The 13,785-nt window shown below is 38.1% G+C and overlaps 1 protein-coding gene across 10 annotated transcripts in view; it reads right to left on the bottom strand.

The window, feature by feature from the left end:
* CFAP61 (cilia and flagella associated protein 61) overlaps nucleotides 1–13,785 on the bottom strand; it is a 274,276-nt gene that overhangs the window by 110,453 nt on the left and 150,038 nt on the right. The window contains exon 19 of one of the 10 annotated variants that reach the window (XM_036229718.1): nucleotides 11,385–12,238. The exons of the other annotated variants lie outside the window; for them this stretch is intronic. Coding sequence (XP_036085611.1) covers nucleotides 12,200–12,238 — 39 coding nt within the window. The 3' untranslated portion in view covers nucleotides 11,385–12,199. Of the gene's footprint in view, nucleotides 1–11,384; nucleotides 12,239–13,785 lie in introns of those variants that run through there. 10 annotated transcript variants of the gene reach the window in all.

The raw sequence follows: 13,785 nt of genomic DNA, 5'->3' as shown, positions 1-13,785 counted from the left end.
TTCTGATTAATTTCCAAGACAAGCAGGCTGGGAGCAAATTCCCTCTGTCCAGCTTTGGGTCTGGTGGCTTGGAAGATGAGAAGCATAGATGTTGGCATGATGGCATCTAATCACAGGTCTAATTAACAGAATTAAAGTACAAGCATCTTAACAGAGGTTAGAACCCAAGACTCCTTCCATAGGAGCTATGTTTAGACACTCCCCTGTTGTCAAGAGTGTATGCTAACATTGAAACACAGGCAGTAATGAAATTCCCTGGTAAAGAATCATACCCCATTTATGAAACAGTTCTTGTATCAATGATACAAAGGCGGCTGGAGAACAGAACAGAATGGCTTTTGTTTCCCACACAATAGCTTTAACACTAACAGCTGTCAGGCCTCAGAAATCACCTTTCTAACCACTGAATACGCAAAGTGGCCTCAGGGCGTCAAGAGTTAGCATCAGTACCAATGATGGTGGGTGTCTCAGGGGAATGATCAGGCATCACAATGACTCTCAGTAAACCCAATTTTCTGCCCAGGCTTTAATTAAAAACATATTCATCATCAGGTATGATGAAGTGACCCGGAAAAAAAACACACATTTTTTATTTTGTTAGGATAGATGATTTTTAAATATCTTGAAAAAAATTCTTTCCAGCATGGAAATGTTTTTCAGTGACACTACAAATGAAGATTGCTTCTGCTGCTTTACGAAGAATTTATTTTGCCCATAAACAGGAAGCACAAGCCGTTTTTGGAGGAAAGCAGAATATTTCTTTACTTTATGTTCCTTCAAACTATAAGTTTTTGTGGTAAAGAAAAGCAGATATGGAAGAACCTCCAAGCCCTCTGGGGCCAGCACGAGCCTGCTTTTCTTGGTCTGAACACCTACCAAAAATGCCCCATGCACTGGAGATCCTGTTTTGGGTTTTTATTTTTGATTCCCTTATTATTAAAGTAAAAATAAAAGTTTTATCTAGCAACTCATATTTTATAGACAGAGATTATATGTGTCTTGTAATAGTAAATTATTTCAAAGATAAAACAGAGGAACCTCTGTAAGCTATTTAGCTACATACCATACCAGTGTTGAGTGGGGACTTTCGAACATTTATAATTCTATTTTTCTAATGACACTTGTTAGACAAAGGGATGATTTTAAAGGTAGAAATCAACATATATTCTAGCAAGAAGGAATAAACCATACATCATGGTATGTAAGCTGAACTTTTAAGGCTAAAAGAAATATTCCTTAAAATTGATGATGAGTCTCAGAATGAGTTTAAAATAGAAACTTTAAGTCCCATCCCTATTTAAGGAAAATAAAACATGATAATATGGGATATGTGTTAGGAAATTCTAGAGCTGAGCTTGAGGTAGGGGAGGATGACAGAGAGTGGAGGATTCAAAGGGAAAAGACAACAGAGGTCAGTTAGGTGGGAGGAGAGGGTTGTTGAGATGAAAATGGGGAATAGAAATGAACATATGTTTAAGTTTTAAACTATTTGTCTGTAATTTCCTATGAACTTGTGAAACAGAAGACTGTACATGTGAGTGAGTGAGCCACTGGCGAGGTTTTAGTCACTTTTATTAACTTATTTGGTTTGCTTGCTGCCATCCACTTCGACTATTTGCTTCTTGAGGTCAAGAACTACATCTTTGTTTTTTGAGGCACTTGTTTTGTTTTGCTTTTGTTTTGTTTAATCTGAATTATTCCTGCAATTATTTTGGACATTTAATAAATGGTGAAAGAATAGCTACATTGGTTTTACATTTCATGAGCCTTCTTAAAGGATGTTGACATAATTTCTACCAATTTAATTTTTTCTGTTGGTTGTTTTCCAGTTGCTGAAGTAACAAACAAATGACTTAGATATCACTAGAACTAATTAGGATTAATTTTTTTCTTTTTTAATGACATTTTAAACATGTTCAGTTGAGTTTATGCCATGATTCACATGTATTTATTAAGAAACCTCAAAATGCATAGTTTTGTTTTATACATGTTTGTTAACTGTTCTATGAGCACAAAAAAGTGATTAAAATATAATTTTATTTGATACACACAGACCTGAGTTCTGTGTTTCCACGTCTGGTTTGGTTTCTCTTATGCATTTAGAATGAGTTAGAATGACTGCAAAAACTTACCGAAGTTCAATTTCAACAACAGATCCAAAATCAGAAGTTATTAAAGTTATAATAGGCCAGTAAACTAGAAAGCAGTCAAAATAAATACAAATGATCCCATATAATAAATGCAAGGTTTATACTAAAATGGAACATGATAGTATCTATGGTTAAGTTTTTTTCTAACATTATTATTTCGTTTGGAAGTCATGTTCAACCTGCAAGATCATTAGACTGGGCATCATTAGCTTAATTCTGCTACTGGTTGAAATTCTGAGCCTCCTTTCCTTAAATATCAGTTTCCTCAGGTGTAAAATGGAAGTAAATTACACAAACCTCTGCCTTCCTCAGCAGGCAAACATGGAACCATTCATTTAAAAAAAAGTCTACAAATACTTTGAGCTTTTCAGGCAATGATGTTACACAAGGTAAAATTGCACATCCTCTCTCCCATCTGCAATATGAAAGGCAAATCTTGGAAAAACACATTTTAAAAGGGCAAAACAATGAGCTCAATTTTCAGCTCCACACCCATGTATATGTATTTCTTTCTTACAGAAAGCTTCCAAAGACTTCAAAGGGAGCTCTGTCCATGCAAGGAAAATGGAAGATGGAGAAATTCAAAGCCATTAGGAATAGAATTTCTGAAATTCTTAATAAGCCTATTTTTGCTTTAAAAATGTAATTTTTATATATGCTTTTTCATTCCTTTTTCTTTTTGAATAGCCTTCTGTTTCCCAATTTGATCAGAACAAATGATGACAGATTGACAGTGCTATAAATATTAGTGTCAGTTTCAAAGTTCACAAATTGACCTTTTGGGGGCAAAGTATTGCAATATTTACCAAATAAATAAAAGATAGGGGGATAAAGACACTTAAAAAAGAACAGTAAGCTGGAAATCTCTTCCACAGGTACCAAACGCAATTTTGAAAGCCTTTTTGTTAAAATAATTAAAGGAATTCAAAAGTATGATAGGATTCCCTTGCCTCTGTCCCAGCAGAGCATGAGAAGGCTGTCAAGAAGATGCTATGGTTTCGAGCCTCATTTTATGAAGGATTCTCTCAACTTTCCTCTTTGTTGGATAGTGGGGAAGTGCTAACTCTTTCTGTAGCTCCAGCACTTCAGAAAAATGCACACTGTTTCATCTGTGATATCTGCTGAGAGCAATGATGACTCAAGGACATTTTTTGGCTTGCTTTCATAACATGGGAAGCAACATATTCAAAACTGTGCAATGTGGGCAGAGTGGGCTGTGGTTATTGCATGATCTGCTCACTGTAGCATTCTCACATTGTACCAGGCACACTCTAGGCAATCATTAAATGTTTAGGAAATGAGTGAAGCACTAATTTGCCTCTGCAAAATTATTAATACTACTATCCGTGAAGAATTTTTATTTCCTTAAAGAACTATGATGCCTTTAATTCCTTTACATTCTTTACATTATCCCAGGCAAACAGTAGGAGCTTAATAGATTCTTGTGGTATTGTCCCACACAGATTGAATCCTAGCTGAAGAGAGCTCTTTTATCAATTATGGTTGGCCTTGGCTGCAAAGGACAGAAAACAGTAGTTTAAATAGGATAAAAGATCGTTTCTGTCTTATGCGAAAGTAAGCTCAAAACACGTAGTCCAGGATTATTGAGGTAATGCCCAAACTTATCAAAGGCTTGAACTTCTACCTGCCTTACTCCCCATCCTAGTGCAAGCCTTCCATCCTCCAGGATGACTCAGGATGGCTGCTGGAAATCCAGACGTCATATTCTCCTTCCAGAAAAAGAAGGGAGAAAAGAGAAGGAAAGAATAAATGAACTTTCCTCCCACCTGAGTCACCTCCTTTAAGCAGCCTTTCCACAAGTGCCATTCTAACTACTTCTACTTCTCAGGTGCCAAAACTGAGTCAGATGAACATGCCAGATGCAAGAGAGGTGGGGAATATATACCCTTAGTTGAATGTATTGCTGCTTTGAATAAAATTGAGGTTTCATTACTAAAGCTAAAAGAAGAAATGGATACTGGGGGCAACTAGGGGTCTTTACTGCAGTTCCTTAAGCACCTATGATTGAATGAATAAACTTCTCTAATGTGCATTTTCCTTATATTTCTCTTATTAACTCCATCTGTTCCAATCCTTCATACACCCATAGTCACTGCCTGGCTATTATCGTTATTTTGCAAATGTTTTAAAAAGTTAAAATTATTGTCATCCTATGACATTCACTTGCAACCATTCTTATACATTTATATTAGGGAAAAAAAAGTATTCAGAAGTTTAGTCGAGGGACTTTGCTGAATTTCATCAATTCTAGGATGCACCCTTTTGTTTTTCACATGTTAGCATCCTTGAGATCAGTCTCACAGTCAATGTCATCTTAACCATTGCAGTCAGCCAGGCAGTGGCATAGTTGTCTTTTCTTGTACATGGGTGACTTGTTCATGGCTGTTCATTGTCATCACTTCGGAGACTGATGTGCATTATGTGACAACATGTGTGGAGTTAGCTGCTGCTGAAAATGTCTTCAAAAAGATTACAACATGATTTGGCATTGAAATGAACATTTATTTAGTTCCCATAAAGGCCGGGAAACTGAGCAGCAGGGTACAAATTTGATATTAGTGAAGCAAATATTAGTCATTGGAGGAATGGCTGTAATTTCATATTTTCTTGCAATGCAACAACTGAGTGCTTTACAGGAGCAAATGAATGATGACAGATAACCACAAGTAGATGAAGCCATGTTACATTTTGTTACTGAGACACATGCAAAAGTTTTTTTTTTTTTTTTTCCCCATCACACAGCAAACAATACAATTGGAAGGAATGTAAACTGCCTCTCCTCTGTATAGGTAAAAGAAATGTGAAAGCAATAAGACTTATATGACTAATTCATAGTCTGTTCAGAACTCTCATTTAGACATTGTGTCACAGTTTAATTGGCCACGTTTTTTCCTTAATGGTACATAAAATAAAGGTACACCATATAATTGATAGCATCTTAGATTTGATAAAGGTGATTAATTCACTTCTTTTTAATTAAATAACAGCTCAAACAAGTAGCTCACAAAATCATTAATGATATGATTGCTGTGATGCAACACACGAACATTGGCAAGGTAGGTCCTTTGACTGCTTTTCACAGTGATTTATTGATCCCCAATACGGGCCATGCTAGCATGTGAACCAAGATTACCTTAAATGGCTCCACATCCCTCCCTCCTGACCTAGAGTAGTGTCAAGGGTTTAGTGCCTCTGCAGCACACTAACTGAATCCTGTCTGTTATGTTTCAGCTACTTAGCACTTCAGGTGTTATCTTCAATACGGTGTTCGCCACAAACTGGAAAAATAACCTCTCTGGGGTGAGCACAGAGCAAAAGTCAGGAATGAAGCAAATCTATGTCAAGGAAATGGTTTGCAGAATCAATTACCTGACTGGCAATGTTCTAAAAGCATAAATTTCTACTACATTACATATGTATCTCTTGAAAAAACTCATTGACTTAACATCTAGCTGCCTAATCATTTTCAGCTTTTATATCCCCATGAAATACCCACTTGTAATGGAGTAAAATAGAGGTATAGCCTCAAAGGTTTTGAAAAAACTCAAGTTCAAAAGTGATGGAAGGCATTCTTCCTGTTAAATATCGTCCTTCAGAAACAATGGCATTTTCCTATAGGTATCTGAGGACAAAAATGCTCCTCCATATGTTAAACATAAAATGCATATATGTATATGTTTATAATATAGAATTTGAAGACCTTAATAATCAGGTAAATCAATCAGAGAAATATATGAAATGATTGGTGATAAGTTTATTCTCCTGAGATTTCTGTTAAATGGAAAATGTTGTATTACTAGTTGTTTTCACTTCTTTAAAAAAATAAGAGGAAGGTTTGTGGAGAATGTATGAAGTATCATCTGTCTGAATGTTATTTGCTTAAAGAGGACTTCAGGCTGTCTTTCTCTTTCCATCCCATACCATAGAGTAGGACGTGTGGTTTATCAAAGATGCATGAACAGTTGATATTTAGCCACAGTCTTTAAAATATTTTGCATTTAATATCCTGGAAGTAGACTGAAATTTGCCCTATTTCTATAGAAGCAACTTACAAATATAATGCAAAGAGTTACTAAGTCATAGAGTCATTTCCCCAGCTAGAGAAGCAACTCTGGAAAATAAAAGTTTGTTTGAAACTTGACATTCTAGCAACTTGTTAGTGGAAAAGGGAGTTGGATATGTGGAGTGATTCTAAGGGCATTAGGATAACCCATTCAGTATTCTGATGCCTGAAATTCTACTATCAAAACTTCAACATAGAGCTTAATTCAAGAATTTCAGTTCAACATATACATAGTGAACATCTACCATCTGCCAAGTATTGGCCTAAGTGCTAAGGTAAGAATGAGGACTGATTCCTCTCTTTACGGAATTTTCATTGGGTCAGGAGACAGCCATTTAAACAAATAAAATGCAGTACCTATGATATGTATCATAGTGTATCAGGAAGCTATTGCTATGTAACAAACCAATCCAAAATTTAGTGAAGTAAAAGAGCAAGCATTCATCTACTTTGTGATTCTGTGGATCAACAGTTTAGGCTGTGCTGAGCTAGGTAGCTCTTCTGGACTCTGCTAGGAAGCTGTGGAATTAGCTGAGGTTTGGCTGGTCTAGGACAGCAGGGAAATCAAGGAAGGCTTCTTGGAGAAAGTGATAACTGAGCTGGATTTAGAAGGATCAATAAAATATTTCCAGGTGGAGAAAGGAAAGCACAACTTTCCTGATGAGAGGGCAAAGTCAGTGCAAGAGTCTAGAAGGGTGACACATCCCTAAAGCACACATCTGTCTCTATAAATGCATTTTCAGATAATGTCCTGAGAAGGCAGAATGTTCCTGCATGGGCATATGGGAAGCAGACACAGAAGGGTACACAAGGAGAGGGGGAAGGATCAGGAGAGAAGGCTGAGAGAGAAAGCTGAGGCCCAAATATGTCCCTGCCACGGCCTCCCACCTCTGGGAACAGAGGAAGATGAGAACTTTTTTATTCCCCCAGGGAATGAGCTGTTTGCTCAGGTCAGCTGTATAACTGTGTGCTCTGCTGCTCTAGGTCTCTAGTTCATTTGCTAGGAAAATGGCAGTGGTGGACGAAAAGAATTCATTTTCCTACAAACTTAGGTCCTAGTGAATGTTGTTCCACAGATACAACTTTTCAATCTAGCTGTCTCCCTACCATTTCTTTATTTTTGTTCCTGGATATTTTCAACACATACTTACATGTACTGTAAGCAAACTAAAATTCATGACTCTATTTCTAATTTCTAAGGTGTGCCTCCATACACACTTTCAGTCTTTCAATTAGGCTCATTGTTTCTGTTGACATCCAATTGTAGCTCTGAGCTGGTCTGAAGAAATTAAGCATATCTCTTTCATCTCAATGCAAACAATGGTTTGTATTCTCTTTCACATGACTTTAAAATTCTGCACACCAAAAGGTTCACTCAGCCTTTTGTAAAAGCAATGCACAAGAATTGTTTAGAAAGAATAAGCCTTTCTGAAAATTCCTATGGAGAATGCTAAGGCTAAAAATGAAGTTCAAACGAAACTGGTCAGAATCAATGGGATAGCCTCTTAGTTCAAGGGAAGGACTTGCAGGGAGGAATAAAACAAATCCAGCTTCTTTTTAAATTGAAATGAAAAGAGAGCTTGGTAGAGAGTTAAGAAGAAACCTCAACAGGAAGGAAGCTGAAATATAATAAATGGGAGTGGCCAGTAGGAAACAAAAGTGTAGGTACATCTTAAGAAACCTTGAGAAGCTACTTTCAGTCATTCAGATATTTCATATCAGAGCAGGAAAAGTAAAGGTCTTGGTTCCGCTGCTAATTCTTGTAAAAAAAAAAAATGCCCATTGCATGAAAGAAATTGGTACAGAAAATTTCTATTTTCCTTCTCATTCTTTGAACCGATTCCTGATGAATTTGATAGTACTTTTTAGAAACACTAATTCCATGCTCTCAATGGAAACTTTTCCAAAATAGTAAGTATTTAAGATATTTGAAGTTATGGAACAACAACAACAACAACAGCAACAGCAAAAGTCCCACACAGCAAAATCAATCCTGCTTAATTAATTAGCACAAAAGGCTATGCCACGCTTGGGAGGCCTAAAAAAGGGAGCCAGCTTGCTACTCATGGGGGAACCACCTATGGGATGGCAGGGGTGACTTTCAGGCTGCCTAAGACTCTACATACAAAATCAAGCAGGAGTCCTGAGGAAAATATTCCCTTTTATTCACTCTGTATATATTCAACACAAAACTATTTTCCAAAAAAAGTCCCTGAAATCATTTTGGGTGGAATGGAAAGGAACAGGCAAGCATATTGCACTGTCTTTACACCTGTGCACCACTGACATCACGCTTCAGTGCAAAGACAGGCCCCGTACTTTTAATTTCTCACATGCACATCAGCGGTAAACAGTCCCAGCGTTCGTGTTAATGACACCATCTGGCGCCTCCCATAACTGTGTAGCATTCAGCTTCCAAACAAGATGTAATGGCAGCAACACACGAAACCCACTGACATTTACAGTAAGGAAATTTATTATCAGTCATCGGTTTGGTATAAATGTGTTTGCATGACTGCTGAGGCTATAAAATCATCACCTTTGCCAGGCAATAGAAGGTGTAATAAATAATGGATTTTAAGCCATGCATGTACTACCGAATCATTAAACATTTATCACACAGGCACAATAGCATCTTAAGCAACAGTTACCACTTGAAAAATTAATGCCACTTTTGAGGGTTAAATGAAAACCATTTAGTCTAAGCTTTAATGATTTTTAATATGGTTCAGTATAGAAACAAGGATTTTTAAACTTTTACTTTTTAACTATGATATATATGTAAATAGGTCTTCTATAATAATTTCTCATGAGGAACAACCACTCTGTGCTCTTTTGTTAAAAAAATATACTCAAAAATATAAACAGAAATGTTTCTTGAAAACAACATCCTTGTTAAAACCTTTCAAAACTAGAAATGATAAAAGAATGGTTCTTTAGTAATCAAATGTTATTCTTCCCTATAAATCCTTAATGGATTAGTCAGTTATGGTTGCCATTAAATTATTTTAACTTTGAATTAAGGAAACAAATATAAAGTCAAAACCAACCAAATCCCTTGAGTAATCTAGCCATTACTTACTTACTTGTCCCCATTACTTACTTCTTTAAAATACTCTCCCCACAGGGTACCCAGTAATTTTCTTGTATTGTTTATGGGTATCCATTGCTTTAAAAAAACACATGGAAATAATTCAAAACACAGATAGATTGGGGGATGGTTATTAGCTTTATGGAGGATTTATCAAAGAATACTGCTTAATTCAAAGGAACAAAGAGAAAGCTAGGTGTAAACTAGTTATTTTCTTCCTGTACACTGAACAATGAAGATGGGAAGCCAGTGGCTGCCCTATAACAAACCTCCTCTTTCAGGAAGTCAACTTGCAAGCCACGCCTGGACCTAGACCATGTGCTCTCTCATGTGATGCAATGAGGAGGATGGATTCTTAAAACAACACAATCTCAACACATACAATCATCACCTAGCAAGAAGAAGCAGAATAAACTTAATGTTTAGTGAGTAGTACTGTTTTATAAAAATTAGTTTTAGGCAGAAGTCAAGGAATGACTGAATTAGATTTCTAGCTCAGTTTGTTAGAGAGGTTTAATCCCTTGGTGAGAGCTGTTCTGTAGTTTTATGTAGTGTTATGCAGCACTCAGATTCCCCTCCCTCAACAATCCCCACCCACCAGGCATACATCCTACACAGGAAGCTGCTGAGAGCACTCTGGAAGGTGTGTCCCTGTATAGAGGGGGAAAGATAGTCTGCAAAACACGCCAGAAGGGCCTGCATGGGAGTCCTGCTTCTGACCATTGAATCAGTGGAAGGTGCTGAGATTTCAGTGCCTTCTCTCCAATAGTGACTGTCATCTAAATGCGTCCAGGGGGTTGCCCCTTCTTCTTGTGTTGGCTTCCTTAGATGATGGGGAGAACCTCTGTAGGGAGCATCTGTCCTTTGGAAAACTGCAGTGGGACTCACAGGAATGGGGGGATCACTCTGATGCCCCTCCATGAACATACATGTGCATCTCTCTGTTGGTTTCAAGTCACAGAGGGAGAACTTCAGAGCCCCGGTGGGACTGACAGAAGTGTGGGTGGCCACTGTTCCTCCACCGCTACCATTAAGTACCTGGGGAGGTACTGTGGTGTGAGGAAGTAGACTGAGTTCCATCTGTGTGCCCACAAGTCTCCATCAACCAAAAAACTACTCCAATGACTACCTCTAGTGGGCATACGTGGAAGTTAACCTAATCCATTGGGATTCTTGTACCATTATGAAATAATAACATGTATTGCTTGAGTGTGCACATTAAAACAAAAGCACCAAGTAAGGGAATTCTATTAAAGCAGTTTCTCTATCCAATATCCTATGAAAGGGCCACACACTTGCCCTGTTCATCTGTCACTAATTAATCTAAATATTTCCTAGAGATCTAGCTGTTATATTACATGTTCCAGAAATGACTATTAGAGCTCTCCCAGCAGTAGAGAATCCAGGAATAACACCATGAAGCCCTTGCTCATTTCTTTCAAAATTGTGTCAGTTCCTATGCTTTATTAATCACTCTGCCTCTGTATAGTGTGTATGCATGTGTGTGTGTGTGTGTGCGCGCGCTCGTGTGTGTTAGAGAGAGAGAGCATCATGGCAAAAACCACTCTCCTGAGGGTGTGATACAAGCTGACAGCCTGAATGCAACTGCGAAATGAAAAAACAGTTAACAATAAAGGAATTAAAACAAAAAAGTAATTCAACAGATGCTTGTCATTTTTTCTCTTTAGTGTGGATCAGTTTTTCTTGTTAATTATATCACCTATTCTTTCCTTATATTGATAATTACATAATTACATGAAACAGATGGATGACAGAATGCATCCAGATGGTAAGACCATAAACAGGCTTACAAATTGCTTATTCTTGAACATATTACAAAGAATTATTTAATAATACATAGATTTCTATACTCTACACAGCTGTTAAATAGAGCCTTCAAAGTAGCATTTTGTCATTTTTTTCTTAAACAGATACATTGCTTTCCCTAGGAATTCCTGGGAGGCCAAATGGTATCTAGGTAAAATATTTAACCTTTTTCAAATACTTGGATACTTGAAATTCTAAACTCTTATATAAGTCTACTGTGTTTTTTTTTTCCTTTTTAAAAATAGAAATTGCCATTTCGAGGGGAGTTACAATTACTCATAGGTCTAGTTCTGCTTTGAGCAAACTGTGCAAGGTTGAAGAAAAAATGGTGGGTTTGTTTTGAGCATAAATTGAAATTGCATCTGATGGGCTTCTTGCATGAAATTCTTTTTTTAAAAATGTGAAATAAAAGTCAAGCCATCAATGCTGAGTCTGTTGGGTATATTCTCATGGGCAGTGTGCCCATGTGGAGGCAGTTCCTCACACTGGGGCAAGGAGAGGCCCAGGGCCAGGCTGGGCTTCCAAAAGGTCTAAAGAAAAACATGAAATCCATTCCTTTCTCCTGGCCCTCACACCACCACTCTGCCCCATCAGATCAGCCCTCTGATTAAATGGCCCTTACCAAAGAGGTTTTCTTGACCTCTGCCCCTCATGCTCTAGCCCCTCCTGGGCTTTCTTCTTGCCATCACCTGGAATGGAGCATCCTTGTCTCTCTTCCCACTGTCTGACTTCCCCATTAGAATGCAGACAGCTGGGCAGCAGTGATTTATCCACTTTTTCACTGCTGCAGCTCCAGCACCAAAAACAGAGCCCACCATGTGATCAATATACAATAAACACTGATAGAACAAATGACATAAATTCAGTCTCCATCTCCAAGCTTCTAACCAGGGATGCTGAACAGATGCTGAAGTCATGGTTTAGGTAGGACTCAGGGCAGAGGAGTTTGCCCCGCAGGGGCAGGGGATAATTCCACGAAAGGCAGGTCCAAACCACGGTGCATGTCAGAGTCTTGGACAAACAATGTGGTCGGGTAAAGGAGCAGGCTCAGGGATGGAAAAGCCACCTGGCTCTTGGCAGAGTGACCTGGATAGGGGAAGCAGAGGTCAGAAACTCCAGAATCAGGCTGTTGTCACCCACTGCACTGTGGGAGTTGATGAGTGTGAAATGCAGAACTTGGGCACTTCTCCAGGACCAATTTTGGATGATGATTGTGTGTACTCTGTATGTGGGGTATGTGTGTTTGTGTGTGTGTGTGAGAGAGAGTGAGAGAGTGTGAGTGCATGTATGTGTGTGTGTGTAAGAGAGAGAGACAGAGACAGAGACAGAGTGATTGATTGATCACAAGTATTTGAAAAGACTAGGATTTGAAACCTAACTATGTGGTTTATCAATGAGAAGAGTTTCTAGACTATAGCTAGTTGTAGGGAATTGATGAGCTAATTCTTACAAAGAATACAGAACAGTATCTTTCACATATAACACTTAACAAATATTAGCTATTATTAATATTTCTCCTGACTTTGCTTGGTTCTTATATTTAGCTTTTTTTTTCTTACTTGAAAAGAAATACAATGAGACTAACTGATAGTAATAATACATTGCATAATACATTGCTATGTTTTGCAAAGGTAACAATATTCAGAAAAAAAAAATTAAATTCCTTCTAACACTAACACTCTAACACAACTACTTTTGTTTGTGTATTTTTCCTTCCTATTTTTGTCTTATATATGCATATGTCTATATAGTTGAAACATATCCATAGCTAAATAACAATAACAAAAGAAGCATTTGATTACTCAGGGCCTGGAGATGCTTTTGGAATCAGAGCTTGGTGTGCTGTATCCCCCATTTGCACTCCAATGGGGGCAGGTCTCCAGAGGACAGGACAGCTGGGAAAAAGAAGGCAAGCCACTCATGTTCTATCTCTCTTTATGCTCAAGGGAACCTGGATTTCAGCGTGGCTGCCCTGAGTGGAGTCAAGAGTTCTTGGGCCCCAGGTAGCATCCTCCAGAGCAAACAGCTCCCATAGAGCAGAACACACAAGGAGAGTGGAGATGGCGGGAATATCCCCATAAAGAAGAGAGGCAGGCGCCTCCCCCTGAAAAGATAGAAGAGATAGCAGAGTCAAGGGCATGGTAGAGCACTGGTAATGAAGTTGAGCCCAGCTGCCCAAATTCTACAGCCTCTGGCATTTGCTCTGCCTTTGGGGTAAATCGGAATCACCCAGTGTGTGAGGAGCAAGGCTGTCTAGTAAACACATTAAAATAGTTTTCAATTATATCTAGTTCCATGGGACACTATCAGACCATCTTTGTGACCTGCTCACAGATTATAACTTGTGATAGGTAATACCTAGTTCAATTTTTTAAATCAACGATTACCTCGTTTCATGGAAACACCATACTGAGGATCAGTGCACGGTGGTGACAGTGGGACTGGTTTTGGCCAGCAGGGTTTCACTATGGTGACCAGAAAGTGCTGCCTGAGACAGGCTCCCAGGAAGCACAGCTCCTTTCGGTTAAATACATAAACTACCATAAAAACCTCAATTATAACAACTACCATGGTGATAATTTTAATGCATTGAATTACATTTAAAAAATAAAAAACCAAACAAATAAAATCTG

Source organism: Rousettus aegyptiacus, unplaced genomic scaffold (genome assembly GCF_014176215.1).
Source record: "Rousettus aegyptiacus isolate mRouAeg1 unplaced genomic scaffold, mRouAeg1.p scaffold_m13_p_12, whole genome shotgun sequence".
Taxonomy (NCBI): domain Eukaryota; kingdom Metazoa; phylum Chordata; class Mammalia; order Chiroptera; family Pteropodidae; genus Rousettus; species Rousettus aegyptiacus.
Note: the sequence above shows the minus strand (reverse complement) of the source record. Positions and strands in the feature narration are given on the sequence as shown.